The 11,167-nt window shown below is 47.9% G+C and overlaps 1 protein-coding gene across 1 annotated transcript; it reads left to right on the plus strand.

Annotated features, from left to right (window-relative positions):
- Positions 1-297: 297 nt before the first annotated feature.
- On the plus strand, positions 298-10,013 carry LOC106632842 (Fc receptor-like protein 5; the record flags this gene model as incomplete). Its single annotated transcript, XM_042217299.1, is given in 3 exon segments — positions 298-352; positions 9,358-9,621; positions 9,756-10,013. Coding segments are annotated over 3 exon segments (550 nt in total), but the record flags the coding sequence as incomplete, so codon positions are not given.
- Positions 10,014-11,167: the final 1,154 nt, after the last annotated feature.

An 11,167-nucleotide genomic window follows, 5' to 3' on the forward strand; every position in this document is an offset into this window, starting at 1 on the left:
CAGAAGAGAGAATTTGTAATTTGGATTAAAGAGGAATGTTTTTACTATTGTACAACCGTCAAAGCAAATATGTTGTAAGTAAGGTGATTAACCACTAGGTGACACCAGAACATTTTGATGTTAAACTTTAGCACAGATAACATGCACAACCTTAGCCTAAATAAATGCAAAGGTCTTGCATGTCCAGCATAGGGTACTTGATGGTTTTCTTTTAATGTTATTTTGGGGCTGTGCGTTGTGTATGTGTGGGCAGGCAGTGTCAGGATGTGGTTTAAATGTGTTAGAGTTTTCTTAGAGAAACAAAGTCATCTTTAAAACAGGGCGATGATCGCACCAGTCTGCCTCATGATCAGTAAGAAAACTGACTTTTTATTTCATATTTGTCAATAACAGATCTTTGTTTGTTTTCACATTTATAGCTTACATGCAGTTTTTCTCATTTGCAATGAGTCAATTCTTAAATGATGGTTAAAGTTTTAAAAACCTTTTGAAATCCTTTAAAACACTTTGCTACATGTGAACATCAGAAAGCATATTTGTTTTTTTCTTCTGTAAATTTGAGAAATGAGCCGTGTTGGCTTAGAGCCAAAGGGTTAAAGGGTCTTGTGAGTGGAGTTTGTGTGAGTTCCTGGTAGTCTAACTTCCTCCCATGGTCCAAACACATGCCTGTTAGGTTAACTAGTTATTTTAATTGTTCACAGGTAAGGATGGTTGTCTGTGAACGTTTAGCTCTGTGATGAACTGATGACTTGAGTCCTCGGGTGTAATCTGTCTCTAAGCTCCTGTTAGCTGGGCAGATTCCTGATTTTGTGCATTTTATGATTTTGAATTTGAATTCCTCTCATACATGTTAATGCGACATCAGCTGTCATGGTTGTTATAACTCACATCACTTCATACATGGTGGAATATTTACATGGATTAGTTTTCCCTGAAGCTAACATTAACCCTTCTTGAACATTCATGGTCAGAAGTTTCCATACACTCATCAGGGGAGTGAATGTTGAGGTAATTGTGGGCTTTTAATGGTTTCTTCAACTGTTCTTACATCTTTAATGACTTTAAAAAACTAAACAAAAAAAGGTTGAAATATTTGGTTAACATTTAACAAATATTAGTGACAGCCAACAACAAGGTGCAGGCATAACTCTGATGGGAAGTTTGACCTCTCTTATTGGCAGAATGTTTTGGTTCTGGGTCTTTGACCCAGCTCTTTGAGGTTACTTTTTTAGGTTAACATATTTGTTGATGTTTGATTTTTTGCTTTGTTAAGAAGTTTTAGGTTTGAGTTTTGGTTCTTTTCATGTCATTGAGTTTACAGCTTTCCCCACTTATGTCTGTGTCTGCTCGCCTTCTGTGGTCTCGCTCCCCTTCTCTCTGTGTCTTGTCTCCCTTAGTTGTCCCAGGTTTTCCTCCTTGTGTTTCATCCTTGTCTCATCTGTCCTTCATGTGCATCCATGTGTGTTCTCCACAGCCCATCATGTCTCTCGCCGTCTCCATCTTCTCTTTTTGTCTTGTTCCCATGTCTGTTTCCCTCTCTGTCCCAGTGTCAAGCTCGCAGAGATGGGCAGTAAAGCGTTACTTGTAACGAGTTACTGTAATCTGATTACTTTTTTCAAGTAACGAGTAAAGTAAGGGATTACTATTGCAAAAACGGTAATTAGATTACCGTTACTTTCCCGTAGGAACGCTGCGTTACTGCGTTACTAAAACCGTGATTTTTTTGCGAGAATGTCTCATGACATGACGTAAGCGAGTGCGCTTCGTGACAACCGGTTGTTCAGTGATGAACGTGACGAATCCTACTTCCGTCCTAAAGTAGTCTGCGTTTAATATGGCTTTTGTGTTGTTAACATGTTTAATGTTATGTATTTTCTTCTATTTGAATCTCAAAAAGCTCCTAAAACAGTCAGTGATCACTGTTGACCTCCCTCGGCTTTTATTACCGCTAATCATTTATTTAAGCTCAGTTTTTAAAACCTTAGGATGTAACTACAGCCCAGCCCATGCAGCAGTATATTAACTCATTCACTGCCAGCCATTGGCAGTGAATGAGTTAAACCCATTGACTCATTCACTGCCATTGACGGCTATAGACGTCAATGGCAGTGAATGAGTTAATAACCTCGTATTGTGGATGGATTATCTCAGTTGTTCTCCTGGCTGAAGTTTGGTCCTTTTACAGCATCCTGCCATGCGATTACATTTGTTCCTGACCACCGAGAACACTCACGTTAACTTTTATCGAGTGGAAAAAAAGTTAGCTTGTTTATATTATGCTAACATAGCTGTGTCGCTAGCGGTCACGTAGCACATCATTATATACCAGCTAGCCCAACTTCAGTAACCCTACAAACGTCACTGCTGTTTAGTTTTCTGTCTTCATTTATGCTGGAAGTGATAACAGAGCTGTACGTTTTAATTTGTTTCCAAAACCCCGCAGTCAGGACATGCTATATTGTATTTAGATAGAAGCTAGCGAGCTAACTTCCTGCTAACTTCTAACTCCGTTAAATGTCATAAATTCCATTTTCATGGATGCCTGGATGTTAAACTCAATTGTTACACCTGGTAGAGCAGAACGCTGATCATTTTATTAAAGATGAAAGACTTTAGACAGTTTTTCAACTCTCAGTAATGCCATAGTGATCGTTTGATATATGGACCTGCAGCGGAGTTTAGGTCCAGACACGGCTAGTGATGTTAGGGCTAGTGATGTCAGACCTAACGACTGGACAGCTGTGTGCAGATCAACAGTGGATCATATATCGAGTGCGGGAGAGAGTATGAGCGTGCAGCGTTTAAAGCTTGGAAGTACTGACCTTACTTTGAGTTTGATTCCATAAAAAGTGACAAAAACATTAGTGTCCGTTGTGCGTGGGAAGAAAACTTCTTTTTACAGCGAAAAAACCCCTAAACTTCCAAGCAAGCACCGAGTGCGCTACGACGTAATGGGAAATTCACAGAGAAACTCGCGGATTCTTCCACTGACCGCTGCGGCACACCTGCACCAGGGCAAACCTCCGCCTACCCCACTCCTGCTTTACAGGTGAAAATGTCATGGTCCTGAGTCTGAGGACTCAGTGTTTTGTGTTTCCTTATGCTTTTGTTCATTCCGAGTGTGTATTCTGTTGTGATTTTGCCATTTGTTAGGTTTCTGTTCTTTGCCTGCCTGCTCCCACTTCTCTGTGTTCCCTCTGTCTGTCCATGGTGTTATTGTGTCTGCTCATGAGTCTGCCTGTCAAGTTCAGTGTCCTGTCTGGTTCTCTGTGTCTGTTAGTTTCCTGCTTTATTGTGAAGGTCTCTGTCTGATGTGAGTGTGTTCAGTTTACATTTCCCCTGTCCCGTCAGCTCCAATTTCTCCCAGCTGTGTTGCCCTCCTGTCTCTCATCCCCTGATTACTGGTGTGTGTATTTAAGCCCTATGTGTTCTCCTGCCTGTTGCCGGTTCGTCTGTATTACTCAGTGTCAGTCTGTGTATCCACCGTGTCTTCTCCCTGCTGTTCATCGTCATCCTCCTCTGCTCGTTTTCATTCAGGTTTGTGCTCTGTAGTTTAGTTGTTTCCCAGTTTAGTTTAGTTCGAGCCCCGTTTGCTGTTTGTCCACATTCTTTTTGTGTTCAATAAATCACCTTCACTTCTCCACGACTGCCTGCGATTGGATCCTCATTTATTCCACAGCCGTGACAGTACGAACCGGCCACTATGGACCCAGCAGCAGTCAACCCGCCCGAGGAGCTCCGGGAGGACATTATTTACTCGGTGGACAGATTAATTAACTTATGGCTCGAGCATGAGGGGAGAGAATTCCGCCAAGGCATAGCTGTTCGGCTACAGCGCTTAGTTTCTGGTCTCCCCTGGTTGCTCAGCTCACTTCACCCGCTCACACAGAATTTCGTTCTGAACGAGCTTCATCTTCTCCCCCCTGCTACCACCCACTCTGCAACTCATGCTTCACTCCCTGACCCGACGGAGAGTGTCCTGCCCGGCCCGTCGGTCCAGCCTTCAAATGGGAAACGGCACTCACGCCGTCGACGCCCCTCGCCACAGTCGGACCCCAGGATATCAGAGCGGCCGACTGTGGTGAGTAAAAAGGATAACAGCTCCAATCTGAACTTTGAGACTTTTTCTTCTGGGGTTGTTCGGGGTGTGTCAGTGGGAGCTAATTCGCAAAGCTTACCTACCTTCGTGATAACCGATCTCTCCCAGGTTGGCATTTTTAAGACTTCAGTGAAAGCAAAGGGCTGTTGTTCTTCTGAACCTGTTAAACCCATGTCAGCTAACCCAGGGTCTGCTAAAACTGTGGCATATATCCCAGAGACAATTAACACCAGCTCTGATAATACCAGGACTGTTTATTCTTTTGAACTGCAACCGGAAGCTCAGTTAGCCGCCCGGCCTCAAGCTCAGTTAGCCGCCCGGCCTCAAGCTCAGTTAGCCGCCCGGCCTCAAGCTCAGTTGGCCGCCCGGCCTCAAGCTCAGTTGGCCGCCCGGCCTCAAGCTCAGTTGGCCGCCCGGCCTCAAGCTCAGTTGGCCGCCCGGCCTCAAGCTCAGTTGGCCGCCCGGCCTCAAGCTCAGTTGGCCGCCCGGCCTCAAGCTCAGTTGGCCGCCCGGCCTCAAGCTCAGTTGGCCGCCCGGCCTCAAGCTCAGTTAGCCGCCCGGCCTCAAGCTCAGTTAGCCGCCCGGCCTCAAGCTCAGTTAGCCGCCCGGCCTCAAGCTCAGTCTCCAATTCCACCACCGTCGTCATCCCAACCATTGTTTCAGTCACCCTCAGTTCAGCCTCCTGTTCAGCAGCCACTAGCCCTGCACCCTGTGTCACTTGCTACTCCGGTACAACAAGCTCAGTCAAATCAATCTAAAAGGAACTGTGTTTCATCCGTTTGTTCTAAGCAGAGCGTCAAACCTAATGATAATGTAATCATTCCTAAAAAGCTGGCCAGTTCAGAGACTGTGACGCGCTCCAGGGCCTCCCCAGAGGCTGAGTTTCAGCCCTCAGCCCACTCTGGACCCCTGGAGGCTAGGAACCCAGCTGAGGACTGCACCCGGCTGTCACTGCCTGAGCAGAGTCAATGCTCTGGGCGGCTGAAGTCTGCTATGTGTTTGCCAGAGGCCCGTGCGCCTGCTGGTTTTGATCTGTCCCTGCCAGAGGCCCGTGCGCCTGCTGGTTTTGATCTGTCCCTGCCAGAGGCCCGTGAGCCTGCTGGTTCTGATCTGTTCCTGCCAGAGGTCCTCGCACCTGCTGGTTTTGTCCTGTGTGTTCCAGGGGCCCCTGTGCCCACTGGTCCTGAGACTGTTCTCGCTGGAGGGCCCGAGGAGCCCGTCCAGCCTTTTGCATCGTCAGCTGGGGGGCCCGAGGAGCCCGTCCAGCCTCCTTCCTCGTCAGCTGGGGGGCCCGAGGAGCCCGTCCAGCCTCCTTCCTCGTCAGCTGGGGGGCCCGAGGAGCCCGTCCAGCCACCAGCTGCTCCACCAGCAGCCTCATCCACGCTTGCAGCAGCAGTTTCATCCATGCCGCCGCCTGCTGCAGCGCCTCCGTCTCCAGCTTCCACGCCGCCGCTACCTGCAGCCTCCGTGTCTCCATCCACGCCAGCTGCAGCCTCCGTGTCTCCATCCACGCCAGCTGCAGCCTCCGTGTCTCCATCCACGCCAGCTGCAGCCTCCGTGTCTCCATCCACGCCAGCTGCAGCCTCCGTGTCTCCATCCACGCCAGCTGCAGCCTCCGTGTCTCCATCCACGCCAGCTGCAGCCTCCGTGTCTCCATCCACGCCAGCTGCAGCCTCCGTGTCTCCATCCACGCCAGCTGCAGCCTCCGTGTCTCCATCCACGCCAGCTGCAGCCTCCGTGTCTCCATCCTCGCCGTCGCCTGGCTCAGCCTCTGCTGCATCCTCGCCGTCGCCTGGTCCGGCTTCAGCATCATCCACGCCTGGTCCAGAATCGGCATCATCCTCAGCATCGCCTGGTCCAGAATCGGCATCATCCTCAGCGTCGCCTGGTCCAGAATCGGCATCATCCTCAGCGTCGCCTGGTCCAGAATCGGCATCATCCTCAGCGTCGCCTGGTCCAGCCTCTGCCTCAGCGTCGCCTGGTCCAGCCTCTGCCTCAGCGTCGCCTGGTCCAGCCTCTGCTTCAGCTTCGCCTGGTCCAGCCTCGGCTTCAGCTTCGCCTGGTCCAGCTTCGGCTTCAGCTTCATTCGCTTTGCCGGGTCCAGCCTCCAGCCACTGTGGACGCCCTCCTGAACTGCCTTCCCCATGGCCGGCCTCCGGACTTGCATTGTCGCCACCGCTGCCGTGAGCACGGTCGGCCCCCAGAACTATTTCCACGCCGCTGTTGCCGTCCGCACGGTCGGCCCCCAGAACTGTTTCCACGCCGCTGTCTACTGCGTGGCTGGCCTCCGGACCTGCCCCACTGCCGCTGACGACGGTTGGCCCCCAGAACTGAACTGTTTTCAGGGGGCTTGACCCCTCTCGGAGCCAACGAACACCGGACTGGGACGCCGCATGTGCGCTGCCAGCCTATTTCCAAACAGGATTTCAGTTGCTTTCTGGGGCATACGGCTGTTGGCCCCCGAGGGACTGCACTAAGTATTTGGCTCCGGTGTGTTGGCCGCGGCAGTGGGGCCTCAGGTCCGGAGGCCGAAGGTCAAGCCGCCGCTTGGAAATTCAGATTGCCGCTGCTTGGGCATATTTAGGCCGTACTCTTAGATCGGGGCCTCCGGTGCCTGGCAACCCGGCCACGCGCCGCTTGGTGCGGGGACAGCAGGTAGTTGTGTTCGGTAATTTTTTGGTTTTTGTGTGTTTTTGGTGCCGGTTTGGTTTTGCGCTTCTCTACTTTGTGTGCGGTGAGGTGGTGTTGTGTCTTGATACGTAATGTGGGATCGGGAGCTGTCTCGTGGGCTATGTTAGCCAGCCTTGAGGGGAGAGTTGTGGGGGGGTCCACTGGATGTGTTCTAGCGATGAGACTGCCTGCACGGAGTGGCTGGAGGCTGAACCTCGCAGTGGTTATATGAGTGTGTAATCTCGTTAATAGTTCTGGGGGCCGACCGTGCTCACGGCAGCGGTGGCGACAATGCAAGTCCGGAGGCCGGCCATGGGGAAGGCAGTTCAGGAGGGCGTCCACAGTGGCTGGAGGCTGGACCCGGCAAAGCGAATGAAGCTGAAGCCGAAGCTGGACCAGGCGAAGCTGAAGCCGAGGCTGGACCAGGCGACGCTGAGGCAGAGGCTGGACCAGGCGACGCTGAGGCAGAGGCTGGACCAGGCGACGCTGAGGATGATGCCGATTCTGGACCAGGCGACGCTGAGGATGATGCCGATTCTGGACCAGGCGATGCTGAGGATGATGCCGATTCTGGACCAGGCGTGGATGATGCTGAAGCCGGACCAGGCGACGGCGAGGATGCAGCAGAGGCTGAGCCAGGCGACGGCGAGGATGGAGACACGGAGGCTGCAGCTGGCGTGGATGGAGACACGGAGGCTGCAGCTGGCGTGGATGGAGACACGGAGGCTGCAGCTGGCGTGGATGGAGACACGGAGGCTGCAGCTGGCGTGGATGGAGACACGGAGGCTGCAGCTGGCGTGGATGGAGACACGGAGGCTGCAGCTGGCGTGGATGGAGACACGGAGGCTGCAGCTGGCGTGGATGGAGACACGGAGTCCAGGCTCGCATGTTGCTTGTGGCACGTGGATGAGACACGGAGGCTGCACGCCTCTGGCGTGGATCGTGTCAGACACTACCGAGTAAGGATGCCAGCTGATTGCAGCTGGGAGTTGTGGGTAAGAAATCACTCTGAGAGAACAGCCCCTTAGTGTGTTCTCACGCCTGCTGGCTTCGTTGGATGCTGGCGTCGTGGCTGCAGCTACTGGTACTTTGAATGGAGAACGGATGGCCAGTGCAGTCAGGTAGCTGGCGTGCGTCCCGGTCTTCTTCCCGGACTAGTTCTCACCGTCATCACTCGCTCTGCTCCGGCTATTTCAATAATCTGATGCTGGCAGCGTGGTTGAGTGGTGCTCTTCGGGTTGGGTGTACAACTGGTGGCTGTGACGGGCTTCCGGCCCAGCCTGACGAAGGAGGATGGCTGGTACGGAGGCTCTCGTTGCCAGTCGTGATGTAGGACTCCGGAGGCTGGACCCGCTTGTTTTCATTCAGGTTTGTGTAGTTGTTTCCCGGTTTAGTTTAGTTCGAGCCCTGTTTGCTGTTTGTCCACATTCTTTTTGTGTTCAATAAATCACCTTCACTTCTCTACGACTGCCTGCGATTGGATCCTCATTTATTCCACACGGCTCGCCTCGGCAGCCGTGACAAATAGAGCAACAGGACCGCTAGTCTTTGACTTTATTTATTTTCTGCTGTGTTTTACTTGCATCTATTTGAAAGAGTGAGTGTAAACACAAAAACTATTTTATTTTATGTGCTGGAATGTGCAGAAAATAGGTTTAAATGTTAAACAAATTTCTTCCAGTCAGAGAATGTTGCATATAATTAAATTTTTGCTTGATGCATAAAGTTAAAAGATTAAAACTAATAAAACAAGTTTTAAAAAGAGACTTTTTCATTTGATTACATTTTGTATGATGGATTATGTAGAAAAAGTAGAATTGGGCTGAAAGATCTATCGCTTTATCACCTATTCAGGTTGTAAATCGTGTTTGGTTTTTTTTGTTTTTTTTTTTGTTTTGTTTTTTTAAAGTAACTAAGTAACTACTTTCGAAAATAAGTAATTAGTAAAGTAATGGGATTACCTTTTTGGGGAAGTAATTAGTTACTGATTACTTTTTTCAAGTAACTTGACCAACACTGCAAGTTCGTGTGTCTTAGTCTGTGTCTTTGTATGTTACTTCTTAGATCTTTATTCAGATCTTTGGACTTTCCCATTTTTTGAGTATTGGTTAATCTGATGAGCGAACAAGTCCTTTAGTGCTGACAGACAAAGTACCAGTTGTAGTCAATCATGATCACCCATGAAAAGGTGACCTTGTCATTAAGCGTCACTTACTAAAAGATTTAAGTGTGTGTATATTGAACCTAAAAGTATTATTTTAAACCAGTGCAGATTTGAGAAAATCTAAAATAAATTCAAATTTGTGCAACCAATTATTGTTTGTGAAATGAATAAAGATGTAATATTAAGATTAGAGATTAAAGTGATTCCACCCTGGAAACAAAACATTTTAAAGAAATCAAAAGCCTAACATTACCATGTTGTTCTTGGCAATGTTGAGTTTGTGGAAACTTTTGTCCAAAACGGTCGCTGGTTTGAATCTGTGCAGTGGCAGAAATGGTTTCAACATCTATGTCATTGATCGTCTCACACTGCATGTTTTGCATGTCAACTGATGTGTCTCAACCTGATGTTTTTGAACCTGCAGCTGCTACTCTGAGCATCCATCCCGGCAGGTCAGTCTTCTTTTATTATGAAACCGTGACTCTGAGCTGTGCAGTGCCAGGCAGCTTCAGCAGCTGGACAGTGAAGAGAAACACCTCCACAAGGTCTTCTGTTTCATGTGAAACCTGGGGCCAATTAAATGGGTCATCCTGCACCATCAAAGGTGTCTACCCATCAGACAGTGGAGTGTACTGGTGTGAGTCTGACAGCGGGGAGTGCAGCAACACCATCAACATCACAGTGACAAGTAAGCTTGCTAAGTAATGTCAGATTGTTGATGTTGTATCTTAAGTAAAAATAAAATTAACGCATTTTGCAATTTCTTTTTAACTAAGAACAAAACCAGAGTCAGAGACCACAGTTTCTCTCTCTGCATTTCAGCTGGTGTCATCCTGCAGGGTCCTGCTGTTCCTCTGACTGAGGGAGACAGTGTGACACTAAACTGCTCCTATAAGGAAAAATATGCAAAAGAGTCTACGTCCAATTTCAGTGCTGCTTTCTACAGAAATGGTGCTGTTATTGAAAAAATGTCTGAAGGAAGGTTGAGCTTTATCCATGTGTCCAAGGAGGACGAAGGCTTCTACAAGTGTGTTCATCCCACTGAAGGACAGTCACCAGAGATTTGGCTGGAAGTGAGAGGTGAGGATGATGTTAGATTTCATGAAGCTTTCGTCTGACAGCTTATAAATACTGTTGCATACATAAAGCAGTTTCAGTTATAACTTGGTGATTAAATGGGATGTTTTTTGTATAAACCTGACCACAACTAATTAACAAAGCCTGTTACCACAGTATATCACAGTTCTCTATGTCCCTCTATGCTGCCTGCTGACAGTCAGGTTTAAAGCTGTAAGTTTTATAGATCCTTCCTGCTGCCGGCCTTACCTTCCCAAACAGCACTTTGCACATGATAGGGCAGAGGTCTTTATCGGGAGTCATATAGTCTCCCCTGTGCACGGTGTTGGTGAGCATTGGTGGAAGTGAAGAGGAGAGATGTTGAAATCGGGCTCAAAGGACCAAAGTGACAGAAAAATTCTCTTATGAAGTGAAACACACAGAATAAGGAGTTACAATGGGTTTATTTTATTGGAAGCAGCAGGAAGCAGAGTTGGCTTCAACTTCTTTGCTCAAGTAAAAGTAAAAACGTAAAGTCTCTGAAATGTACTCAAAGCAAGAAAGTAAAAAGCAGCTCTTTGGAGGATGTTTCTATATTTGTGTTAAGCTAGCTTCATAAGTCATCACTTAACAACCAGATACTCTAGCACAAGACACGTGACTGTCAAAGTAAAACGGGAAATACACAAACAAAGGAACCAGGGTGACTAGACATACCACAAGGAACACAATGGAGGCACAGTAACCAAACCTAAAGACTACAAATCACAAAATACTAAAGACAACTTAGGAAGCTATAAATACAAAAAAAAAAAACCCTAAACCACAGGAACCACAAATATACAGAATATTAATGATCAACACATAAACACTGGGTGACCAGATCCAGGATCATGACGGCTGTAATTTAAACACAAAAAGATCCATACAAGGTACCTGTGTTAAAAAATATAAATGTAATATTGTCATCCTGCTCAGATTTAATCTAAAGTCTGGATTCTCTTTCCATCAAACATGATGTGAAATCAAAATAAGCAAAAACAAAACAAAAATGAGTCCTGTCTAAATTACAATGATGCCATTTTATAACCTTATTAACCTGCATGTATGCGACAAGTCATTTGTTGTTGCTTTAATATGTAAATACACACAAATCAGGATATTGTCTTGCTTATTTT

The sequence above is a fragment of the Haplochromis burtoni genome, unplaced genomic scaffold (assembly GCF_018398535.1).
Source record: "Haplochromis burtoni strain Fernald_Lab_line unplaced genomic scaffold, NCSU_Asbu1 Contig_1792, whole genome shotgun sequence".
In the NCBI taxonomy this organism is placed as follows: Eukaryota; Metazoa; Chordata; class Actinopteri; order Cichliformes; family Cichlidae; genus Haplochromis; species Haplochromis burtoni.